This window comes from Gekko japonicus, unplaced genomic scaffold (genome assembly GCF_001447785.1).
Source record: "Gekko japonicus isolate JY-2015 unplaced genomic scaffold, Gekko_japonicus_V1.1 scaffold743, whole genome shotgun sequence".
Taxonomy (NCBI): Eukaryota; Metazoa; Chordata; class Lepidosauria; order Squamata; family Gekkonidae; genus Gekko; species Gekko japonicus.
In genome coordinates this window covers 796344-822611 of record NW_015167560.1, presented here as the reverse complement: position 1 = coordinate 822611, position 26268 = coordinate 796344, and the positions used below count along the sequence as shown (strand labels likewise).

Genomic DNA, 26268 nt, shown 5'->3' with positions numbered 1-26268 from the left:
CAGCAGGAAAAAACCAACAGTTTGGTGTAGTGGTTAGGAGCACAGACTCTAATCTGGGAGAACAGGGTTTGATTCCCCACTCCTCCACATGCAGCTGCTGGTGTGACCTTGGTTCAGTCCTTAGTTCTTTCAGAGCTGCTCTCTCAAGGGCAGCTCGAGAGAGAGTTCTGTCAGCCTTGCCTACCTCATAGGGTGTCTGTTGTGGGGCGGGGAAGAGAAAGGGATTGTAAGGTGCTCTGGGACTCCTTTGGTAGTGAAGGGCGGAGTATAAATCCAATCTCTTCTCTTCTTCTTAATGTTTTTTTCCTTTAAATCACACAGCATACCTGCCAATACTAATCATGCCAAAAACTTATTTACATAAGTAACACATACAAACGTATGCCCTTTTCCCATCTGTATGCATCCAATTTGCTATAGCAACTAAAAAGTACCTTTTAAAGATCACGCCTACAGCCAGATTCCCTCAAAAGACTGGAAAGTTCAATAACAGTTTTGCACTGAACTCTGTACGATTCGGGTGAGAGAATCCAATTGCAAGACACACTCCAGCCGATTGAGTCGAAACTTCTCCTTCTAGGAATGGAACTGCACAGTGGAGGACTTAAAATCTGATGCACTCAAGATCCTGTTTTCAGAGGAATATGCAGAGAAAGAACATCTCAAGCTTTCAAACCAGAAAATAAATCTGCTGCAACAGGAGGTAAACCGTCATATGGAGGAAAAGAAGGCCTTGTTACAGGAAAGCAATGACTTCTTCAGGGCAGCAAACAAGGTCAGTGAGAAGGGAATCTCTGTAATGATAGTCTCTGCTAGGTCTGAACCAAAATGGCCCTGCCAGATTTGCCATGCTGCCTGCAGGCTGTAAAGATGCCCCTTCAGTGATTTTTGTGAAAAGCCAGGCTTGAACTGTTTCCCCTCCTAATCTGCAGCAGCGACTGTGTTCCACCTTTGGTACTATGTACTGATGTAGCTTCCCCAGAAGGCACAGGCTGGCGTCCAGCAGGGCAGGTCACAAGCAAGGTAACCAAAGTCAAGTCCAGAAGTCAGGGGTTCCAGAGAGCAGGTTTACCAAAGTCCAGTCTAGGGTCAAGGAGTTCCAGGCAGCAAGTCCGGATCTGATCCAAGGTCTGATCCAAGGTCAGAGGTTCCAGAAAAGCCAGTTGTCAGGTCCAGTTCAAGGTTGCAGAGATCTGGTAGCAGCAAGGCTGGTAGTCAAGTGTACTTGTTGTGTCCACGGATTGCTGCTTCTCCCAGCTGAATTTATAGCCAGGTCATAATGAGCTAAACTCCCAGCCGATTCCTTGGCAATCATCTTGAAATTATTCATTCATCTCTTCAATTGACAGCTGACAATGGGGCCATGAGTCTCGCACTTCTTCTCCTTTCATGCAACTCTTAGCGTCTCTGACAGTGTCAGCCCTGCAAGGGTGTGGGTGAGCTAGGTGGTCTGGGAGTGGCTGCTGAAGACTTGTTTACTGCTTCAGAGCTACATGTAGGCTGTGACTCCTGATCACCCGGTAACCTGATCTCTTGTTGTTCTTCTGGCTCAGAGCCAGCTACAGCTGACTGTTCAATTACCAACTCAGGGTAGCTCTTCATCTGAGAAACCTGAACCATCACTCAGCACAGACTGACTTACAACATACTATTTCTTTCTTCCCACAATAAGAAAACAAAGCATCGCCCTCACTCTGATTTGGTTCCCTTATAAAGCTACATAGCCAATGGGATTTTGCTGTAAAGCCTGAAGCCAATTCAGAGTAAGGTTGGTGCCATCATATTGGCACCATGTCAGGGGGGGAAATGACACTAGGCCATAGAGGTCAACACTGCTGGGAGGAGGTTTATGAAACCTTTGGTTTCCCTTCTCTCAAAGGTGCCCCTTTAAGTAAAATCACCTTGGGTGTGATCCTAACAGCTTTTTCATTGGTGGAAAAAGGAGAAGGGTCCAATTTCAACCACTGAAAAGGCTATCTTAGAGATTATTGGAGGCAAGGGGTGTAGTGAGGATGGGAATCGGGCAAGATGGAGTGGGAACGCTTGTAGGATCCTAACCCAAGGCTACATATACTGGCTAAGCAATGGGAAAAGTAGCCAACAAATATAATTTGAGTAGTCTTTATGTGAGTAAAGTACTTGCATATTGGGATTGGCTTCTCTATGATTATATTGAAGGGGGGGCAGGAAGAGGAAGCCACTCATTAGACCCATGTGAGTAGCTGCCTCCTGCAAACTGCTTGCATATGGAGCTGCCTTTATGAGATTGCCTATACTAACAGAATCAAAAAACTTTTACATAATCATGATCACTCTATTTCCCATTCCTGACTTGCTTTAAGTGCTTTCATTTGCATATGTTTCTATGTCGGCAGCCAAAGCTAGAGGGAAAAGCCCCAGGATTTTTGCTTGTGGTAGTTTATACTCTAATCACCAGGTGGAGCAATTAGCACACTGTTGCTCAATGTTTAATTGCGCATTGAAAGCCCAATTAAAATTACTTAAAATGTTCCAGAAATACTGGATTGCTTCTTGAGTTTCCTGTAGTCCCCAACACTCAACAAGCAAGAAACTAATCTTTTAATACTGTATTTCTGAATGCTGTTCTTACACACAAGCTGCCCAGCGGAGATGTTTTGTGGTGATCCCGCATTGATCTCTCAGCCCAACTTCTATAATTCTTCATCTATTCAGTTTAGTAGATTTTAAAGGTATTTCTACAAATGACTCTTCTGTCCCAACTATGTCTTCAGGATCCCTCACAAATTCTGTTTGACACAGTCTAATTGGGATCTTTCTCTAGTAGCTTTATGTAATGAGTTCAGTCCTGTTTCTTTCCCCCTTCTCTTTCTTCTGATTCCCCTCCTTAGCGTAGCCACCGTCCCATGTGGCTTTTGTCCACACAGGACCCTCAGCACCCAGAATACCATTTTGGTAGTCAAAAAGCTCCTCTTGAGAAATTATTAGGATACAGCCCCATTTTCTCTTTTTCACATAACTTACAACACAGAAGAAAAGTCAAAGTCCTTTTTACATGGTAGGTTTCCATAATAATCCTCTCTCTTGTTTCTTTATATTTAATACATGGAATGCCATGTAAAAGGGGAGTACGTGCAAAGAACACTTATCAATTGATTAGAACTCTTCAAAAATTAGCCCATTTCGGTTGTTGGAGTAAACGGTGTGTGCCTCTGGGGTATTGCAAACAATCCCAGAAACCTTCTGATTATCTTGTTCACTGTATTTTTATTCCCCAACCTGTATCTGGGTCTTATTGTATTCCCATTGTCATTTAGGGTTGCTAGGTCCTACCTTCTTCCTGGTGGTGGGATCTTCAGGCTTTGCCTGGAAGTGACGTCATCACGCCGCTGACATCACATGGCGACACTCTAGTTTTTGGGCTAAACTCTATGGTTTGAGCCCAAATTTACCAGAGTTTTGACCAAAAATTAGAGCATCGGCATTATGATGATGTCATTTCTAAGTGATGTCATCACGCCACATTTGGGGGGCATTTGTGGGTGGTGTTTCCTCCCGCTGGCCAGCTGGGGGAATCCCTGCCTGGATCGGGGGGGGGGGGGCTGGCAACCCTATTGTCATTGTATCTGGGTCTGATTCTTCCTGAGAATAAGAGCCTACACAACATCATGGGCAAGTGAATGTGATAACATCGTGATGCTATGTTGCCAACCATGTTTGGCTGTGTGACAGCATTGTGTAGTCAGTTGAGAGTGAGAACAGTGTTCCTAGAATCAGCACTATGCCCACAGTAGATGGGCAAATGCTTCCAGTACATTTTAGAGTAGTTTCCAAATTATTGCCAAAGAGGTTGAGAACTTTTCATCATTGCTGAAAATGTTCCTTAAAAGCACCTTCTCTCTTGTGGCTCCACCCTATAACCCATAATTTAGGTCAAAGCTTGTGAGATTTCCACCTTTCCCTTGGATTTGTAGTGAATAGGAGATGCTTTCAGTGGTTTTAGTTCTCTAGTCCACTCAATGAACCCCAGAGACCTATCCAGTGTACATATGGAAGATTCTTTCTGACTTATTTGTTTAGTCAGAAATTTTATACGGTGCCTTTTCTGCAGGTTATCTTGATAATTACTAAGGGAGGAAAAACTGGGAAATCCAGTGTTTCTCAGTGGCATCAGAGAATGAAATCCCTGACCATCAAAATGGGGTTTTTTTACTTGTTACTCATTTATTTGGATCATTTTATCCCATTTTTCCTACCATCAAGGCAAGTTACAATAGCAGTAAAATCACAGGCTCAAATCAGATATAAAGAACATGGTTTGTTCATTATAAGAATAAATGTTGACAGCTCGTGGGCCCACCTTCCCTTTTCTCCTTCCTCCTTCGGAAGGGCTCTTTTTGTAGCAGCAACTCCTTTGCATATTAGGCGATGCACCCCTAATGTAGCCCATCCTCCAAGAGCTTACAGTAGCCCCTGTAAGAAGAGCTCTGTAAACTCTTGGAGGATTGGCTACATTAGGGGTGTGTCGCCTAATATGCAAAGGAGTTCCTGCTACAAAGAGAGCCCTGATCCCTGACACATAACTTTAACAGAAGAGCTCTGGTTCCAGAGAAAAAAGTTTGCCGCAATGGCCGAGTTAAACAAATTGATAGACTATACTTCTGAGGATGAAACTGTGGTTTAGAATGCTTGTTTGTAGGCAAGAGAACAAACTGCAAATTGTCTTGTCTTACAATTCAAGACATCTTGACAAACCTGGGTCCCAGAAAGACCTCGGGATCTTGTCTGTGTGCAAGGAGAGAAGAGAGGAGGAAGAGGGATCACAATTCTCTATGACACCAGTACCTCTGAAACAATCCACTTAAAAAAAAAAAAAGCATTATACAAAACAGTTCAGGCCAGCAAAGCATATGGATGGTCCCACAGGGCTGTTGGAGGGAGCACAGCCCTGGAGTCCCTAGGCAGGCTGTAAAGGCCCAAATAATAGAATCATAGGATCACAGAGTTGGAAGGGGCCATACAGGCCATCTAGTCCAACCAGTCTCAAGGGCACACCGTCAAGAGCCGGGAGCTGACACCCCACACCAAAGGGTCCCCCCACCCCAGCCACAGAACCTCCATCTTAGAAGGATTCAGGCTCAACCGGCTCTGTTTTAGCCATCCCACCACAGCCAGGTTTACTTGGGCGGTGTCTGGCTGCCCACCCGTCAACAGATAAAGCTGGGTGTCATCAGCATACTGGTGACACCCCAGCCTGAACCTCCATACCAGTTGGGCGCATATAGATGGCGGATGCAGAATGTTCAGTGCAGGGACTTAGTCAGTTACTAAACCAGATGCAGCCAGGGTTTTTTTTTAGAAAAAGACCACTAGTGATTGTTCTCCTGCCAGGCTCCAACCATTCTCCTGCAGGGCTCTTTTTGTAGAAAAAGCCCAGCAGGAACTCATTAGCATAATAGGCCACACCCAACACCAGAAACTCATTAGAATATTAGGCCACACCCATGCCAGCACAGATCATTAGGCCGCACCCCCATGTTACCAGAAGAGTGCTCATCCAGCCACACCCACCTTTTGCTTGTTATTCTGTTGACCTTGTTTGTGGTCGAAACCCAGGGCTTTTTTTGTAGCAGGAGCTCCTTTGCATGTTAGGCCACACACCCCTAATGTAGCCAATCCTAATGAGTGTCTGCTGTTGGGCGTGGCCTATTATGCTAATGAGTTCCTGCTGGACGTGGCCAACTTGGGAGCCAGCCGGAACTCCATTCCTGTGCGTTCCTGCCCAAAAATAGCCCTGCTCCTGCCCAATACGAAACAACCATCTGAGGCCCTGGCCCCAATACCATCAATATCTTAATAACACCAATAATATCATTAACATCATTGAATAGCCTGTGCTTTGCTGATATGACCCAGACCATGCGCTAATTGATGGTGGACTCCCGCCATGTTGTATGCCATTGCTAGCACTTTATGTATTGTTTCTAGATTTAATTTATTGTAATTTTAACAGATAAATTGTTTTATCAGTAATAATGTTGTAAGCTGCCCTGAGCATGCTGCTGCAGGGAGGGCGGGATAGAAGCCGAAATAAACTAAATAAATAAATAAAATAGAAGCATACTGAGGGGGCACTTACTTTGAAGGTCTGTAAAATCGAACCCTTTGTCCATTCTGCTTGCAAGTTAGCAGATATTTAGATCAGAGGGAAGACTGTGTTCTGTGCAAACTTGGTGCCACTGTCTTTAAAGACAGCAGCACCAGACCCTGGAATTGATTCCCTCACTGAAAATAAGAGTCCCAAAATCCCGAACTGGTATTGTCCTACACAAAAATCAGGAATAAACAGCAGAGTTGTCCTCCCTCAATCCCAGATCCAAATCTGTAACATTTTTATCAGAGCACATTCCTAATATCTGAAGTTATCAAGCATCTTATCAGGTCGGCAATATTGGAGCGCACATCCCTGATTCATTCTCTGCCTCTGGATGAAGCTGCCTTATATCAAGGCAGACTATTAGTCCACCTAGCTCAGCACGGTCTACCTGGCTGAATGGAGGGAGCGCCGTAACTTAGGTCAGGCATCCCCCCCCCCCCAGCGATCAACATTGTGACAACAGTGTCATGAAGGACAGCACTGTCTCAACACTGATGATGCATTGGGGATGGTATGAAAGAAACAATACCGTAAAAACCATGAACGAGCTCCCAACCACTACCACCGCTCTATTCAGATTACGAGAATGCTGACCTTAAACAGTGGCATACAAACACTGATAACGTGTTTCCTTTCTCATTTTCTGGTCCAGCAGACGTTGAAAAATTGCACAGTCCAGGTGGCAACCTTAATTAATATTTGGAAATGTGCTTGGTGAAGTCTGTCTGTAATTTCTTCCTTGCCTCTGCTTTAAGGCCCCGTAGTGTAAATGTGAACTATAAAAGGAAACTGTCTTCCTTGAAAGCTAGTGTCAGCATTGTTTGCATTTCCAGAAATATAAGATAACTTCACAACATTTAATATTTATTTCAAAGTTATTCTACTGATGTCTTTTTAACTTACTTGAAGCTTACTGAGTTTTGATGTGCCATATAAATTAGGAATTATATTTCTCCGTTGTTATTAAAAAGAGTGCACAGAGTACTATTTAAGGTGGGGGGTTTTTTTTACGTGACACATAAAGATCAGATTCTTTTTTGAACAAAAACGTTTCAGATGTGTGGATTATGTTAACAAAATGTTGAATCAATATTTTTAAAGTCTCTAGCAGGATAATAGGGCCATTTTGGTAGGTATCATGTTACGTTGAGCTGGCACCATTTGTGAAACGGTAGCATTATGGGAAGGGAAAATCTTGTCAGCCAGAAAAGCACTGCAGCTGTCATGGAAAAACCTGTCTCAGTGAGAAGCAATCTTGAAATATCCTTCTGTGCATTAGTCCTACTGGAATTAATCAGAGTGGTTTTGGAGCACTGAGTGCAACGATTCTGCCTTATAGCCCAATTATATGCATGCTTACATGGAAGTAAATAAAACTCTGTGTGACATAATCCCAAATACTTGTCTTTAGGATCATGACCCAGCCAGTTTGGTGTAGTGGTTAGGAGCGTGGACTCTAGTCTGGGAGAACTAGGTTTGGTTCCCCACTCCTCCACATGCAGCTGCTGGTGTGACTTGGGTCAGTCACAAGTTCTCCCAGAGTTGTTCTCTCAAGAATAGTGCTCAAAAGCTCTCTCAGCCCTGCCTACCTCACATGGTATCTGTTGTGGGGAGAGGAAGGGAAAGGAGATTGTAAGCCACTTTGAGACTCCAAGTGAAAGGCGGGCTGTAAATCCAGTTCTTCTTCATGCTGGAAACAACAGGCAGGATATGTGGATTTGTAGTTCAGCTGGAAATTGAGCTTATTAGTACATGCACTGCAAATGCCAATAATATCATCCAATAGGCTTGAGAAGAGATTTTGAGAAGTTCATGGATGCAGAAAGCATTTACTTTTTTTGTTAGCCGTAGTCTAAACAGCTCTGTTTGTTTCTCAGCTTTTCACTCCATTCTCCAAGAAGCTCAGCGTGGTGCGCCTGGTCAGCCATGTTTTCTCTGCACAACAACCTTATGAGGCAGGAGAGAGTAACTGGCCCATGGTCACTAAGTAAAGTCTCTTTTTTACATGCATTGGCCTCCACTGGTATTGGCTGATCCTATCCTCTTTCTAGTAGCTCTTATTGTCCAAGACACTGGGCTGGCAGTAAAATCCAAGGTTCTGATCACTTTTAGCTTCAGTCCACATAATACGTCTATTGGTGATTCTGCCCTACAGTTCTTTAGTCTGGGGAGAGAAGGCAGGCAAGGAAATTACAAAAACCTGCAGTGTCATTGATTTACTATTACCCACTTCCTACACAGCAATCACCCTTTCCCCACATCCTTCTGTTTAGTCTTCTTGGACTTGTAGAACTTCTGCCCTACAAAGGGGCCTGGAAAGAAAACATACTGTTTCCACACCCACTTTTTTCAGACATTTAGTTCACAACTGGAGATAAACCCCCGGTGTACTTGCTGCTCCCCCCCCCACCACCTTCGTGGCTTGAATCTTTTACAATGCTTAGAAAAATATCTACACTGTGAAATCAAAAAGCTGATAATTTGGATCCTGACATTTACCTAAATAGCATTTCCCTGCCTGTAACTGCTGCCCTTTTTGCAGATGATATTTCACTTGCTTCTCACGTCCGTTATCAGAAAACTCTGCCTGTGATAACGAAAAATCAGATAACATGGAAACTATGTTATCAGTGGGGATTATCTGTGCATACTGTCACAATCCAAATAACACACGTGCATATATTTGTGACAGAAAAAGTCATCTGGGTCATCTTACAATGATTGCATTATATTTTGTAAGAAAAATAAAATGTCTTGAGACTTGGATGTTCAGGATTTTGATTGTAATACAGACGTTTTGATCCAGAGCTCCGTGGGAAGAGCAACAGGTTGTGGGCTTCCTCATTTTCTTCAACAGAGAGCACAACACAACAGCATGCATACAAAGCTTCCTCCTGTATTCAGGTGAACAGACAGGTGAATTCTGCATGCACATTGGAGGTCTGCCATCTCTACGCGATCCCTGCTGAAAGATCTTCTGTGCCATAGACTGAAAAACATTCTGGGTTCGAAGAAACGTTACATTTATCAGCTTTGGCAGCGCCAATCGCAAAGGGAAGAGAGAATGTGGATTCAGGGCCCCTCCCAAAACAGGTGCTGAAATCCTGACCATCCAATTGGCGCATCCCAAGTGGTCACAAGAAACTTCTTATATACAATCAGAGAACTGGCCCACCAGGTTCAGTATTAGCTTCCCTGATCTGGCATTAGGGCTCAGGGAATCAGCAAGAGATTTTTCACAACTCTGATATCTAAGATCCTTTAGCCAAAAATATTGAGAACGTATACATGCAAAGCAAGTCCTGCCCCACAGTGTTCCCTCTAAGCTGAGCTAGTGTGAGCTAGCTCACAGTTTTTTAGCCTCCGGGTCACACATTCTTGTCTTAGCTCAGGAAGGATGGCTCCAGAGCAAACTAATTGATGCAGTAGCCAAATTGCTCCCTCACAACTCTAATGACAGTAGCTGACAAAGTAGAACTTTGCCTCACAAGACTCCACAGCTTAGAGGGAGCATTACTGCCCCATTAATTTTAACTCCTCTGATCCCGGTCTATTAAGATGCCAGATGTAGGGAACCTACCATGGGAATCCTTCATAGAGCACTCTTTGCCATGCAGCAGCACAGGCCCAGGGCGGTTCTGCATCTGGCATTCGCTCCACATTTTCTCAACACTGAGGAAAAGGTGCAGCTCAAGACCACATTCAAATACCCCAGAGTAACGCCGTACTGACTGCAAAGTGTCCCCTGAATGGCCATAAATCTATGCAGAAGGTACCATAAAACCCGATGATCAAAGAAAGTGAAAGCAGCATTGTTGCTGTTGATGTCATCCAAAATCACAAGATGATGCTTCCCTTCAAGGTAAAGAGAATGAGCCATCCTGACTCTCTTAACCTCTGTTAACTGCTCCATGTAAAAGCACACACCGTTCCCCCTTTTCTCTCTCTCTGGTCAAATCCCACGAACAACTGACCTTTTGTTATGGTCACGGAGAGACAGACTTAAAGCTTTCTGGGCTAAAAGATAGAGGCTCTTACACAGGGGTGTCAAACAAAAGGCCTGGGGGGGCCCAGAACCAGCCCATCCAGGGCTCTTACCTGGCCCGCAAGCAACTGGTATGTTTGGGAATATAAGGTACTTCCCCTTTTATAGTATCCCTTGGGGGGGGGGGGAACCTAGTCTTGCATATGACTAAACACATTTATTGGGGGTTTTGTGCAGTGTCCCCTCTAAGCTGAGTTAGTGTGAGCTAGCTCACAGTTTTTTAGCCTCCGGCTCACGGATTTTTGTCTTCGCTCAGGAAGGATGGCTCTGGAGCAAACTAATTTATGCAGTAGCCAAATCGCTCACTCACAACATTAATGCCAGTTGCTCACAAAGTTGAATTTCTGCTCACAGGACTCCACAGCTTAGAGGGAGCATTGGTTTTGTGGGTTCCCAGTAAATCAATTGCTTCTGTTTGTATTTTGGGTAAAAAATAATATTGTTAATTGGGTTTTCCTGTGTCCTTTATAAAGTTTATATCTCCGGTACCTAACATTACATTTTGTGGCACACATGGCCCGGCCCAACAAAATGACATTTGTGTCATATCCGGCCCCCGTCACAAATGAGTTTGTCATTTCTGCTCTTACCTCTGAAAGCAGCATGCAATGCAGAGGGGAATTTCTGTTCCAACGTAGGTTTGGTCAAACAATGCAGGGAAAAGCCAATGCAGAATCACCCACAGCTGGAAGCTTGTTTCCATACCAACATTACCCGAGCCAAGTAAAGACAAATGGTTAGTCCCAATCTTGTAAGTTTCAAATCATATGGTACTACAGTACTTGATATGAGTCAAAGGAAAATTGCCGTTTTAGTGGTTTTCCTAAACAATTAGCTGTATGCAAATTATTTCTTTCTATAGACCGATGATTCTCTGGGAAATGTTGAGGCTTCCCTAAAGCTTCTGAACTCTGAAAGTTTAAGATTGCCTGTCTTGGCACAAAAGCATGAGGAACTACAGAAAGGAATTAAAGAAGGTTCAGAGGATACCCTGCAGAAAGGATGTGACTTGCTTAGTAAAGGCAATGCCAACAGGTAAGTTAAGTATGTAAATTAAGAACCTTTTTGTGTACCTGCCTTGTACATGTGAAGTGGTGCCTCTCAACATGGTTGTACTGAGACAGATGTTATTTCCTTCATATTTATCCATAGGGATGTTCTGAGTGAAAAGTTTCAGAAAGTGGTAGGATGGAGTATTGAAAATGAAGGAATTAGCCATAGGGTTCCTAATTGACCAGGCTTGGTAGGTTATTCCCAGCTGCAATCTCCCTCCCTTGAGAAACCGAGGAGCTGGGAAAATATAACCTCCATGGTTCTGCTCTAGGAATTTCCACTCATTTCTATGTTCTTTACCATAGAGATAAGGAGAAATACCTAGAGCATCACCTGGAAGTGACATCACGTCTTCCTTAAACTCCACCTTCCCCAGGCACTGCCTCCCAAACTTTGTAGCATTTGCCTAACGGTGTTGTTAATCCTAATTGGGCACTAGATTTCATAAAGTCATCTCTCCCAATCCATTTAGGATTGGAGCCTGGCTTTTTTGTAGTCCAGGCTATTCCTAAATGGATTATTTTATTTATTTATTTATTTTATTTAATTAAACCTGTATCCCACCCTCCCCGTAAACAGGGTCAGGGATTAATGTCATTCCTTCCTCCAGAGACCTTTCCATCACCCACTTATTCCCACACTGGTGTTCAGTCAAGCAGTCGGAGGACAAATGTGGGAAATGGTGTTGCATAACACTATAATGTCACTTAGAGCTGGGAACCTAGAAGTGACATTGCCACATTGTGCAATACTCTAGGAATTTCCTCAGTCTCTGGGTTTTTAATCATAGAGTTCCAGAGAAATCCTAGAGCATTGCACAACATAGTGATGTGACTACCATTATTCAGCTGGAAGTAATGTCACAACTCGACACAGTTTCAGCATGTCTCAGCCACCCCACTCTAGGATTGCCAGGCCCTGCCTGGCTACCAGTGGGGGATGGGGGGGTAGGGTTGCCATACCCAGTTTGGGAAACTCCTGGAGATGTGGGGGTGGAGCCTGGGGAGGACAGGGACCTCAGTGAAGTACAATGCTGTAGAGTCCACCCTGCAAAGCATCCATTTTCTCCAGGGGAACTGATCTCTGTAGTCTGGAGATGAGCTATAATTCCAGGGGATCCCCAGGTCTCACCTGGAGGCTGGTATCCCTACCCCAGTCTCCTGTCAGCTACTGGCACTTGGGCTGGCCACCCTAGCAACAGTGTCCAGGGCCAGTAGGGACCATGGAAAATATAGGTCCCAGGGTTCATCCCTGTACTGACAGAAACATGCAGCCACATCCAGAGTAATCATGAGACATGAATGCACAGCAGCATCCAAAACTGAACATGTTGAGGTTGTAGAGCTATGCGTGATTTTAACAGTCCTCACTGCCAACATCCCATGCCTTGGTAGATTTGGGAAGAGGAGAGTTAAACGGGTTGTTACCTAGGGAGTCGATGCACCAGAAGTGCAGTGAGGGGATGATTCTGAAGGGGGCTATTTTTAAATTAAATTAATTTAGGACAGCCCTTGGTGCATTGAGGCTGTTTTAAGATCAAAATAATTTAAGGTGCCCACTGGGCTTCCTGGATTTGGTTTGGACAGCCCCATTCTGCATCAGAAAAGGGAATGCCCTGTCCAGCAGTAATGTCAGAACACCCCAATTCAGGCTTTGTGTGCTGTTTTTGTTAGTTTGTTTTGACACTTTTTTTCCCACTGGAAAGGAGACAAGCTCCTTCCAGACTTGGGAAGCGCCTTCTTTCTTCACCGATAAGAACTACTGTATGAAAATACTTTTTAAAAAAAAATAATAAAGCCCCCGTTCTCCTGTTTGGATCATGTCCAAATATTCATACCTTAATGGAATTTGTACTACAGTTTAATTTCCCAATGTTTTGCTGGAGAAAAGTTCCATTGTAAATTAACTGAGTGTGCCAGTTAATTTTATTTTTATATGCAATTTCCCAATCCTAATTGTATATGATAAGCGATTCAAAAAGGACTGCCTTGAGCTTTTCGTGTTGCTATAAATCAGCACCCTGGAGTTAAAAATGTTGAGAATGATTGTCAGTTCTTTGGCAATTGACTTATTCCTCGTTTTTATTTAAAACAACATTTTAAAACAAATGTTGTCTTTAAAACACATAGGGAATATTAATTGTAAATGAATTGTTATTTGTCTAGAAAAATGTAAACTCTTCAGAGGAAAAATTATCCAAGAGACAAACGCAAATTATTTTGCATTTTATCCTTTTTACAGCTGTGGTTTAATTCAAGATAAGATTTTGTTATATTTGCTGTTGTGTACTTTTTTTGTATTTGCTTCCTCATTTAGGGCCAAACTAGACAAAAAAGCAAGAAATCTATATTGCAACTGTTGTAAAAATAGTCAAAAGTATTTAAACTACTCAGAGTATCAATGGATCTTGCTCTATTGGAAAGAAGAGATTTCTTTGCGTTTAAAAACCTTTATTTCTAAGGGTAAAAGGTATACAGGAAACCTACAAAATAACAAACTCATAAGAGCTACATTTTCTAAGCTGCTTACAGTACAAATCATGGTTACACACTACACAGATAATGGAGAATCTGTCCTTCTTCTCAACCCCTAGAAAGGGAGTCACCTGAAACAAACAAACAATCTGTATCACAATGTAAGTTACTTTCCCCGGGATAATTCCCCATTGGCTCTGTGCCAGGTTTCCCTTCCAGGTCAGTCTAAACAATAGCAATACTAGGTAAACAAATTAACCCTATAATGACTGGATTGTCAGACCTTGTAAACACATACATTTCCAACAGCAACTCTATTTAGTTTTCCTAAATAGAAATAGGTTTGGAAATACCTGGAGATTTGAAGGTGGAGCCTGGGAGGGTGGGCTTTAGGGAAGGGAGGGACCTCAGTGGGGTATAATGCCATAGAGCCCACCTTCCAAAGCAGCCATTTTCTCCAGGAGAAGTGGAAGAAATGTTTTATAAATAAATAAATAGCTTTCTATGTAGTCTGGAAATCAGTTGTAATTCCGATGGCTCTCCAGCCCCCAACTGGAAGTTGGCAACCCTATAAAGTGAGAAGAAGACGAATGCCTCCTGCATTAGCTCATTATGATGGGGGGTAACGTGTTCCTTCCCATAATTGCCCACTTTAGATGTGCCCCCCCTAATTTTGTGTTGTCCTTGAATTGGGAAAATACTAGTACCTGGCGGTTTTGCCCACATGGAGCAAATAACACAAGGGTGTGAGTGTGAAGAGAACTTAAGCTGGGGAAAAGACAATGACCATCCCAATCTGTCTCACCTCTCCCCTGACTGCTTTTAATTGAAAAAACAGAACACACAAGAGATCCAGTCATGGATCTCCCACCATCCTGTGCAGTCCAACCCATTATTAGGGGATCTAGGCTTTCCAGGTGCTTACCTTCTGCTGACGGGGGGCTCTATGCTGTTCCCTGGGACCTTCCTGCACACACGCTTTGCACGTGCACTGCAATGACATCACCTGGAAGTGACATCATCACGTTGGGCACATTGTGCAGGGGATACTCTAGCATTTGGCCAAAACCTCTATGGTCATGTGACGTGCCCAGTGGCTGGCACATTGGACGTGGTGGGGCTATTTTGGGGTGGGGCTCCCCTGCTGGCCAGCTGGCTGTCAACAGATTGGGGGGCTCAATATCGCGAAAATCCTACCCCCATCAGGGGGATGGCAACCCTAGGGGATGCTAATGATGATGTCTGTTATCGGTTTGGACAAGGCAAAATGCTAGGATAGTTTCTTTGCTTTGCTACTAATTATTATTCTTGCTACTAGCTTGTTTCAAAAGGCCTGTAATTTTGACATTGTATTTAAGCACTAGAACTTTGTTGAACTATTTACAATAAGCTCACTGTGGGAGGTAAAATGCTTACCACATTTTTTTTTGTTTCCATCTACAGTGCTTGGGTTACTGGAATTCAGGAAAGGGTCGACTGCGTTCAGAAAAGAGTAGATCACTTAATCGGACAGTGCCCTGCTTACGAAGGACTTGCCTCAAAAAAGCAGCAGTTAACCACCTCCTTGGAAGACTACCTTCAGAAGGTAGATGATAACATATCCTTTTTCATTAACACACCTTTGCTGCTACCCACTCTGCAGTTCTAAAGTGTCACTGCTTTGTTCTTTCTCTGCCTCTCTGCCTCCCCTCTCACTTTCTCTCCCCTTTGCTGCCTCATGTGGAATTTGTTGGTTGATCCATGTAGCAATATATGAATGGTGTTTGAATGTGCAGGGGTCGTTTCATAGAAAAAGAGCTAAGGGAACTCATTAGCATACCTCATTAGCATATCCCACGCCCCCTGACATCAGGGGCCCGGCGGTGGACCTGCAAGGCCAGCGGGAGTGTGAGGAAGCCCCGCCAAGGCCCTCCCTGGCCCCAGGCAGGCAGGGGTGGGGAGAGGCGGGGAGGAAGCAACTTACCCTCCCTCTTCTCCTGCCTCCTCCTGGCTGAATGAGGGCCAGAAGCGGGGCGGCCAGAAGCAGGGGGCGGGGTTTCGTCATGTGCCCCCCCCCCGCACCTCACCCGGGGGAACTGCTATCCCCCGCGATCCCCCCCGAATCGACCTCTGTGAATGTGTAAAAAGCTTGTTTCAAAAGTCCATTGTTTTTAACTGAAACTTTATAGAGTTTTGAAATAGCAAGGCCCGTGTTGAAGGGAAGTAATGGAAGAAAGCCGAGGGATTAAATGGTGAGGAAAAGCCAGTGTGGTACAGCGAGTTTTGCAAAGTGAGTTGTAAATGCCTCTTCAGAGATTGCTATTCCTTTTTATCAAAATAATCTTTCCTACTACAGCTCCCTGCAAACATTATACTTCTGTAAAATCTATTTGGTGCTAAAATTGTCTCTGGCATTTAGAAGACGCAGATTACTAATTTAGATGCATCTAAAAATGTGCTGTAGGAATGAATTCATATTCCTCGTAATGACTATATATACTGTGTTGGATCCCACAGTAACGTTCTGGTCATAGAAAGGGGTGGTTGGTTGTGTTGCTTTCAGCCTCTTGCTGCAGAACATTGACCCCCCAACACGCTGATCATTGGGGTCCCCTGTCTCCCAGGAACAGCATTTTGGGGATCATTTGGGGTTGCAGTAGAAAAGGGGGGCACAGAAGTCCTGCTAACAGAAATCCCTTCAGTAATGGAGATTTACTGTGGTATCCAAGCCACCATCAAATGTGATATCCAAAGCCAGGTAGTTCATTACTTTTGTGTTCCCACTGTCATGGATATAAATTGCATACACTTCCACAAGTATTTTCACAACACATAATTCTGTGGAATTTATAACGTACGTGATGTACAGCTGAAGACAGTTTTGTTGTGAAGACATTTTTAAAAAATGAATTATCCATAGGGTTGCCAGGTCCCTCAGACCTGCTGGCGGGGGATGGGGGATGAACTTACCTGGAGCCAGGAGGAATGCTGGAAATAAATGTGAGGGGCCTACATGACCAGGAAGTGACATAGGCATGCCAGGGACATCTGGGACAGCTCTGGTTTTTGGGCAAAACTCTATGGTAGAATTACTTTCTACCATAGAGTTTTTCCTCAATACCAGAGCGTCACCCCCCAACATCACCAACACGACTATGTCACTTTCGAGTCACATAGGCACGTTGTGTTTATTTCCGGCTTCTTGCCTGTTGGGGGGATAATGGGTGGTGGTGGTGGAGACAAGCACCCCAAACCAGGGGACCCCCACCTACACTGGGGGGTCTGGCATCCCAATCCATAACACATTCTTTTAAAAAATTATTTAGTCTTACAGGATTCTTCTTTCCTCCATTTTATCCTGCAAGGTAGGCTAGACTGAGAGTGAGTGACTAGCCCAAGGTCACCCAGCAAGCTTCCATGGCAGAATGGGGATTTGAACTTGGAATCTCCCACATCCTAGTCTAACACTCTAACAGTTACATCACACTGGTTCTCACTTTAGCTATAACGAGAAGACAGATTCCTGTGCCAAAGAGGTTCTAAAGTAAAATCTGACACATGGAAGACAACAGTTAAAGCTGTGGTCAAAAGTAAAGCACAGTTGGTTTTCTGCAAATAAATATTTTTAATGTTTTCAACTAACATTCTTTATTTTTAAAAAATATGAGGCCACTACGAAGATTAAAAACATTGGTCCAATACTCTCAGTTGGAATGAATCCTGGATCATCCATACCAGAATCAGAGAAAGTTATGAACCAATATTTAGAACTGGCAAATCAAACCAAGGTAAAATACCTTTTCATATAAACTCCTTTCAACTTCACCTGCCTGCAAACAGAAATTCAGAATCTGAGCTAGGCTCTGCCATGTGACTAATTAAAATTCAGAATAAGAAAATACTTATTTCATCTGGTTTTTTTCCTAAATGGATCATTGCAGAAAGATACATGCATGAAAATTAAGATTAAGTTACTTTCATATTCATTTAAAACAGTGGTTCTCAACTGGACGTATATTAACTACCATTGGGATGCAAGGTTTTCATAACAATTACTAAGAATTTCCTCTTCCTCAATCCATATGATCTCCTGCTGATTCTCCCTGCCATAGATTCTCAGACTGTGACCTTTCGGCATGCTACTAGTAATAACAGAATGCCTGTAAATATATGAACGTTCCTCTCAGAAAAAAGTGGCCTTTTTGTTTCTATTGTGGTGGGATTCTTTGATAGACTGCTCGGTGGGATGTAAAATACGAAAGGCTGAGAAACACTGATTTAAAACAGGGTAATAGCTTGTTATCCTGTTTTCTCAATCCTTTACTTGTAATCAATGTTCCCTCTAAGATGAGTTAGTGTGAGGTAGCTCACAGTTTTTTAACCTCTGGCTCACACATTTTTTTTCTTAGCTCAGGAACGATGGCTCCAGAGTAAACTAATTTATGCAGTAGTCTAATTGCTCGCTCACAACTTTAATGCCAGTGGCTCACACAAAGTAGAATCTCTGCTCACAAGACTCCACAGCTTAGAGGGGGCTTTGCTTGTAATATTATATTATAAATACAAATTAGTTAAACATAGTTATTAGAAATGAGCCAGTTATTCACAGTATCTAGAAATCTGGTGAGAGATTTTTCCAGTTGTACTAAATGTTTTATTTTTTGTTTTGGTAGGGTGTGTTAGTATATTGTGAATGAATTGTCTGATGTTTGGCAGAAGATAGATAGATAGATAGATAGATAGATAGATAGATAGATAGATAGAGATAGATAGATAGATGATAGATAGATATAGATAGATAGATAGATGATAGATAGATATAGATAGATAGATAGATGATAGATAGATATAGATAGATAGATAGATGATAGATAGATATAGATAGATAGATAGATGATAGATAGATATAGATAGATAGATAGATGATAGATAGATATAGATAGATAGATAGATGATAGATAGATATAGATAGATAGATAGATGATAGATAGATATAGATAGATAGATAGATGATAGATAGATATAGATAGATACATTACATAGTATTATTTTTTTCTGTTTATACTGCTACAGGAGATGGCACATGAGCTGGAATTAGCTGTGAGAATTGTGAAGGAGATGGAAGAATTTGAAACTACAGAAGCGGAAGCTTTTTCCAGCAAAACGAACCTTTTAAATGAGGAACTGGCAACGCTTAACAAAAATATTAATTCAAAACTAGAAATCCTGAAGCCGTATGTGACGTTTTTAAAGTCATCCAATGAGGTATTTATATACTTTTGAAAGAAGGAAAGTGGTGTGCCCTGCCCTTCCTTTTGCCTCCCCAGTCTGCTGATTGCCTCTTGAGGCTTAGTAGGAATTTCCTACCCTTTGTCCTGGATTAGTTAGAAGGAGGAGTTTATGTTTTGTTTGTTTTATCTACTCTGCTTTGCAGCGCTGAAGAGAGGGCAAGCAATCACTCTCAGTTACCTTCACTTGTTATTTTGCTTTGTCACAATTTTCAAGAAACGTCTGCGCTTAGATCTGAATCTGCCGGTGATCCCTGGCCCAAAACACATCTGGCTGTCCTCAACCAGAGCCAGGGCCTTTTCAGCCCTGGCTCCCACCTGGTAGAACTCTCTGTCTGGTGACATCCGCACCCTGTTGGGACCCTGTGGGTACAGTTCCACAGGGCGTGCAAGACAGAGATGTTCCACTGGGTCTATGGTTGAGGACAGCCACAGCTTCTATCGTACTTGGCCCATGATCTGACACCCCCCCCCCATCAATACAGAGGGGAGTGATATATACTAACCACCATCAATGATTTTACTGTATTTTAAGGGTTTTATTCTGTAGATTTGCTTGATTATTTTATTTACATTATTTTATTATGTTTTTAACTATGTTGTACACTGCCCTGAGCCCACCAAGGGAGGGCAGTTTATAAATCAGATAGATAGATAGGCAGGCAGGCAGGCAGACGTTTCAGAGGTGGTTTGCCATTGTCGGCCTCCGCATCGTGACCCTGGTATTCCTCAGAGGTCGCCCTTTCAAATACTAGCCAAGGCTGACCCTGGTTAGCTTCCAAGATCTGATGAGATCGGGCTACCCTGGGCTATCCAGGTCAGGTACCTACTCACTGTAACTTTTAAGAACAGGTAACAGAGTATTACAAATGCTGTGGTGGCTCAAGTGGTTAAGACGCTGAACTGCAGGCTGTGGAAGGGTAGTAGTTCAGCAGTTCGAGACCCGAGTTGCTGCATGATGGAGTGAGCTCCCGTCTCTAGTTCCAGCTCCTGCCAACCTAGCAGTTCGAAAGCAAGAAATTGCAAGTAGATAAATAGGTACCACTTCAGTGGGAAGGTAACTGCATTCCGTGCACCTTGGTGTTTAGTCATGCCGGCCACATGACCATGGAAATGTCTTGGGACAGCGCTGGCTCTTTGGTTTTGAAATGGAGATGAGCCCCGCAACCCTAGAGTCGGACTCGACTGGCTTTTGAGCAAGGGAACCTTTACCTTAATAGAGTATAGAAAGAAAATCTATTACATATCTCATAATAAGAACATAAGAGAAGCCAATGTTGGATCAGGCTAATGGCCCATCCAGTCCAACACTCTATCACACAGTGGCCAAAAATACCAGGTGCCATCAGGAAGTCCAGCAGTGGGGCCAGGACACTAGAAGCCCTCCCACTGTTGCCCCCCCCAAGTACCAAGTAGAAGATATAATACAAAAGTAGAATATATTTCTGCTCAGGATCTCACTTTCAATCCACTTTCAGTGCACTTTGCAACAGGATTTTATCATCTGAAATGGGAAAATCCACTTGCAAATGGCTGCTGAAGTGCATTGAAGGTGTATTATTCAGCCTGTGTAAAATGTGAGTCAATACAATCAACAAGACAGGACATTCAGTAAACAATGAAATAGGATAGGTTTGTAGATCCAACCAGAAATATAATAAAGCAGAACTGAATCAAAACATACACTAAGTATTAACATGACACATTACATGATAGAAAATTACACCATGGTAGCCAACCCACAGCAAACTATATAAAGACCACAGTCCTGGATAATTTATTCAAGTAATGGTGCCCAGCTTTTGTTGCCTGCGTCCAGCTGTCTTTCTCCACTGCCCTTTGCCTTGGCCTTGACAACAGTGTAGTCATAACTGTTGGCCCCCTCTTCATATTACATGACAGTGAGATCACATTCTTGCATTTAGCAGGTTCCCATGCTGCCGCTTAGGGGTGAAAGGTGGGTCCCATGTCTGGAAAGGTTGAAGACACTTCTCTGAAGCCATTTAGGCTGTCTTAAAAAAAAACAACTAAGGTGAACATAAATTCATAAATCCACCGGCGTGTGCTTCAGTGCAGCCTGTTCAAAAGTATTTTCCACTGAAAAAGTTCTGAAGTGTGTTAGGTTTTGTAAGAGTAAATCAGACATCTAAGGGTAAATTCAGACATCTAAAAGGTCTCAAGAGGAATGGAACTATGATACAGGACAAATCTGGCAAAATCTCCCTATCAGGTTTAACTGATTTAATTCTCCATTAGTTTAACTGGAAATAAAAGGGTTTGTTTGCTTTTTGCCGTCAAGTTACAGCCGACTTATGGTGACCTTGCAGGATTTTTAAGGCAAGAGACATCCAGAGGTCATTTGCCATTGCATGCCTCTAAAATGCAACCCTGATATTCCTTGGTGATCTCCCATCCAAATACTGACTAGAGCCATCCCTGTGTAGTTTCCAAGATCTGACGAGATCAGGCTAGCCTGAGCTATCTAGGTCAGTGTAGAAATAAAAGATACAGATGGAATTTTTTAATCTGTCACTTCATCATTTTTAAACTCAGTAGATTTAAGTATGTTGACTCAAGGATTATACAGCCTCCAGGTGGGACCTGAGGATCCCCCAGGATTACAGATCATCTTCAGACTACAGAGAGGTGTAGCCTCCACAGGAGGTGATGGCGGCTACAAGCACAGACAGTTTCAAGAAGGAATTAGATAAACCTATGGAGCAGAGGTCCATCAGTGACTGTTAGCCACAAGGTATAGATAGGAACTCTCAGTCTGGGGCAAGTGATGCTCTGTATTCTTGGTGCTTGGGGGGGGCAACAGTGGGAGGGCCCCACTCATGGACCTCCTGATGGCACCTGGTATTTTTGGCCACTGTGTGACAGAGTGTTGGACTGGATGAGCCATTGGCCTGATCCAACACTGGCTTCTCTTGTGTTCTTATTTCTTATCAGTTTTCCCCTGGAGAAAACTGATGCTTTGGAGGGTGGACTCTATTGCCTCCCCCAGGCTCCACCCCCCAAATCTCCAGGTGTTTCCCAGCCTAGATCTAGCAACCCTATACTAGAACTCCCAACATAACTATCTTCTTTTATTCTACCCTTTTAGATCGGCCGCGATGCTCTGAAGCTGAAAGAATTCTATACATCCGAGCATGTGCAAGAAGACGCTGAGGCTAAAAATGAGACATTGATGCAGTCAGCTGAAATCCAATGGCAGATGGTTTTAAATAAGATTCTTTCCACTCAAGATATGGGACACGACTTTTTAAATTTAGTAAACATGGTGAGGCTGTCACTGAGGTGCTGCTGACTCTAGCATGATGACTACCTACGGAATTAAAAATCTTGGTGTCATCCTTTTTCAAAATGTTTGCAAATCACAGTATGTGTACCTATATTTTGAGCCAGTTTGATGTAGTGGTCAGGAGCGCAGACTCTAATCTGGGAGAACTGGGTTTGATTCCCCACTCCTTAACATGCAGCTGCTGGTGTGACCTTGGGTCAGTTACAAGTTCTTTCAGAGCTGTTCTATCATGGGCAGTTCTCTCAGAGCTCTCTCAGACCCACCTACCTCACAGGGTGTCTGTGGTGGGGAGGGGAGGGGAAAGGAGATTGTAAACCGCTCTGAGACTCCTTCAGGTAGTGAAGGGCAAGGTATAAATCCAAACTCTTCTTCTCTTTCTATATGCAAAATGCATGCATTTTCAAGTGTCATGATTACTTAATAGAAAGAACAAATGGAGAAACAGAGATATCTTTGACAATTTCCTAAATGACCAGACCAAGCAAGAAAGACATAAGGATATCAGGAGCACATAAATGCCAGCAGTTAACAAAAAGAGCCAGGGTTGAGAAATTCAAGAAGGGAGACTGAGAAAAGAGATTGGGGCTGGAAGAACAAACACACAGATCATTTCTTCTAATCATAGCAGTCTTGATGAAGACGTGTCTGTTAGTAAGAGAGCAAAACAGGGCTGCCCACAGGGAAGGCCGGGGGTTTCCTGTGCACCGAGGACTCCTTGGGTATGCAAAAAAAGAGGACTTTTAAAGTTTAAAACAATAAAAAGAAAAGGAAGGGAAGCATGAACTTTTCCTTCTGTGGAATTTTGCATCAGGTGCTTTCAGTCTAGGGTTGCTCACCTCCAGGTGGAGCCTGGAGATCGCCCAGAACCACAGCCGATCTCCAGACTACACTGACCAGTTCACCTGGAGAAAATGGCAGCTTTTGGAGGCCGGAAGTGCATCACATTGGGAACTATTGTGATTGGACTTTATCCCTGCAACCTCATTGGTTGGTATTTGTATTGTAGGCGTGGCGACATTAGCCGGGAGCAGGGCTATTTTTGGTCAGGAACGCACAGGAACGGAGTTCCGGCTGGCTCCTGAGTTGGCCACGCCCAGCAGGGACTCATTAGCATAATAGGCTACACCCAACAGCAGAAACTCATTAGGATTGGCTACATTAGGGGTGTGTGGCCTAACATGCAAAGGAGTTCCTGCTGCAAAAAAAGGCCCTGGGTTTTGACAACAAACAAGGTAAACAGAATAAGAAGCAAAAGGTGGGTGTGGCTGGATGACCACACTTCTGGTAACGGGTGTGTGGCCTAATGTGCTAATGCGCTGTATTGTCAGGGGTTTGGCCTATTATGCTAATGAGTTCCTGCTTGCAGAAGAGATAAGGTGGTATATAAATGTTTTAAAACAACTAATAGTGGAAAGAAAGGTTTCTCACTTCCCTTCCTTTTCCAAAGCATGAATGTAAAGTTCTTGGGATCTAGAAGTGAAGACTAATGAAACAAAGCTTCTACTTTCCCCCCCCTGACTTCCACTCAGAATTTAGGTAACAAGCTATCAACCTAATTGTTCTTCCTTCAGAACAAATGAGGTTTGTTAATTCTTCACTGAACAGGTAAATGAGAATCTAATACTGAATGTGGAAAACGTCGTACAAGTGACAGAACGCGCTATTGCTGTTCTGAACAAAGAAAAGGAAGAGTTGACATGCCTTTGGACAACATGGAAACTTAACATGAGTCAAGTGAAATCCATCAAAGAGCAGTGTGGGAAATTTAATGAGCAATTTAAAACCGTAAGTGAAAGTCTGTGTAAAGGGAAGTGCTTTGACTAATCCTGCATCTCTGAAGGAATGTGCTGCTTGTAATTTTCTTGCTATCAACTGGGGTTGTTAATTGACCTGATTTTTGCCAGATTTCAGAGAAAACACTTACCAGGCTCTAAATCAAACCCAATCCCTTTCTCGAGAAGAGAGATACAAGAATGTATGTTCAAAAGGATAAAACTACAGTGGCTGAACTTTTCAAATATACATTCCGTATAGTGCTAATGATGGCCCATTTCTCATAACTGGTTTAAACCTCTTACTTCTCTGTATATGACTGTGTACATACAAAGACAGATATGCACTGTAACACATACACATGCTCTGAAACAGTAGGAATTTAGAGAGAGAGTGTGTGTGTGTGTGTGTGTGTGGCAGAAAAGGGCAATTGTGGCTGTGATTCTGAGCTGCCCCCTTGTTAAAGGAAGCCATCTTGCCTTTTATAGCTTCCTTAACCCTGCTCGTTAAACATACTGGCCTCCCTTTGGAACTGATGATACCTTCCTAATCTGTGGCATACATTCTATCTGAGCTACAGTGATTTTGGTTTAAATAACATCCCGCTGCTTATAACCTGCCTTCAAACTTCTTTTGATTAATTCCTTTATTTTTTAGAAGTTTTATTGGCTGAAATCACAGGTATTGGGACTTTATGAGTAAATTTCCGTTTACATTTAGCACTTGTGGTCTCTCTTCAGATTTGATTCAACTACACTTACATCTCATATCAGGTCTGGTTCCCCCGGGGGCTGAAGCCCCGGCGCCCCCACGAAGATTACGCCTATGTTTATGAGTAAATTTCCATTTACGTCTAGCACTGTGGTCTCTCTTCAGATTTGATTCAACTACACTTACATCTCATATCAGGTCTGGTGCCCCATTCCATGAAGTTAAAGGCTGCTTCCCCTAAGTTTAAGGGTTGCTTCTAGTCAGTTCCATGGCCAAGCATTCCAAGTTATTTATTTACTTATTTACATTTATATCCCGCCCATCCTGCGGGCGGGCAATTTCAGTTTAAAACATTAAACATTAAAACACAATAAAACATTATAACAATTAAAACAATGGTATCGGGCGGGGGGGAGGCTTCCTTGTTTGTCTAACACTACACTGCTGGGTACGCAGCATCACAGCTAGCCTGTATATTCCAAAACACAAAGGATACTCCTGAAAACAATGATCTTTCGGAATGCTATTCACACTCAGGGAACCGGAATCAACCCGCTCTACACACGGTTTGCTACCACTTTCACCTGGTACTTTTTAAACTCCGGAGGGAAGCAGCACAAGACGGCTTGAGTACGGCTGGGGGATGCCTGAAAGATGTGCCTGTGTGAACCCCTTGCTTGTTTGTCTACCACTACGCTGCTGGGTACGCAGCATCACAGCTAGCCTGTATATTCCAAAGCACAAAGGATACTCCTGAAAACAATGATCTTTCGGAATGCTCACAGAAGTGCTGGTAGGACTTGTCTTAGATTGTAGGTGCCAGGCATGATGCTTCACAGCCTGAAGGGCACTGGGGGACACAACACAAGGGGGCACAGTAGCTTTAAAGGGTGGTTTCTGCACATTGTTCTGTGCCTAGTAACCTCCAGGGACATAGAATTTGGGGAGTGTTTAACCATGTTTTCCCTTTTGGGACCCCTAAGAAGTCAGAAAAAGTATTAGACTTCTCAGTTTAGTAACGATTACTAAGTGGCATCCCATTTACCCTGTTGCTTTTGGAGTCTTCTGGTTACATCATATTTTAGTTATCTCTCTTCTGTTTGGCAGAAAAATTGCATCTAAAAGTAGATTAGTTGGCATCAAACATTAAGGACACAGCTTTGTTGCTGAACACCACACCCTAAGCCCAATTGTCTTGTGAGGTTGAGGTGATAATATTACATATTTAAGCATGCATCTATAACCACAGGGGCAGTAATTATTATTTGTTTAGTTCACTTCAGGGCTTTTTTGGTAGAAAAAGCCCAGCAGGATCTCATTAGCATAATAGGCCACACCCAACAGCAAAATCATTAGCATATTAGGCCACACCCCTGACAGCACAGCTCATTAGCATATTAGGCCACACCCCATGTTGCCAGACGTGTGGTCATCCAGCCACACCCACCTTTTACTTCTTATTCTGTTTACTTTGTTGTCAAAACCCTGGGCTTTTTTTTGTAGCA

General features: G+C 43.2%; 1 protein-coding gene across 1 annotated transcript in view; it reads left to right on the top strand.

Moving 5' to 3' along the window:
• CCDC141 (coiled-coil domain containing 141) overlaps positions 1–26268 on the top strand; it is a 67340-nt gene that overhangs the window by 12988 nt on the left and 28084 nt on the right. Inside the window, exons 3-9 of the mRNA XM_015413749.1 lie at positions 581–775; positions 11044–11216; positions 15152–15293; positions 17356–17475; positions 18761–18952; positions 22082–22258; positions 23885–24064. Coding sequence (XP_015269235.1) covers positions 581–775; positions 11044–11216; positions 15152–15293; positions 17356–17475; positions 18761–18952; positions 22082–22258; positions 23885–24064 — 1179 coding nt within the window. The remainder of the gene's footprint in view (positions 1–580; positions 776–11043; positions 11217–15151; positions 15294–17355; positions 17476–18760; positions 18953–22081; positions 22259–23884; positions 24065–26268) is intronic.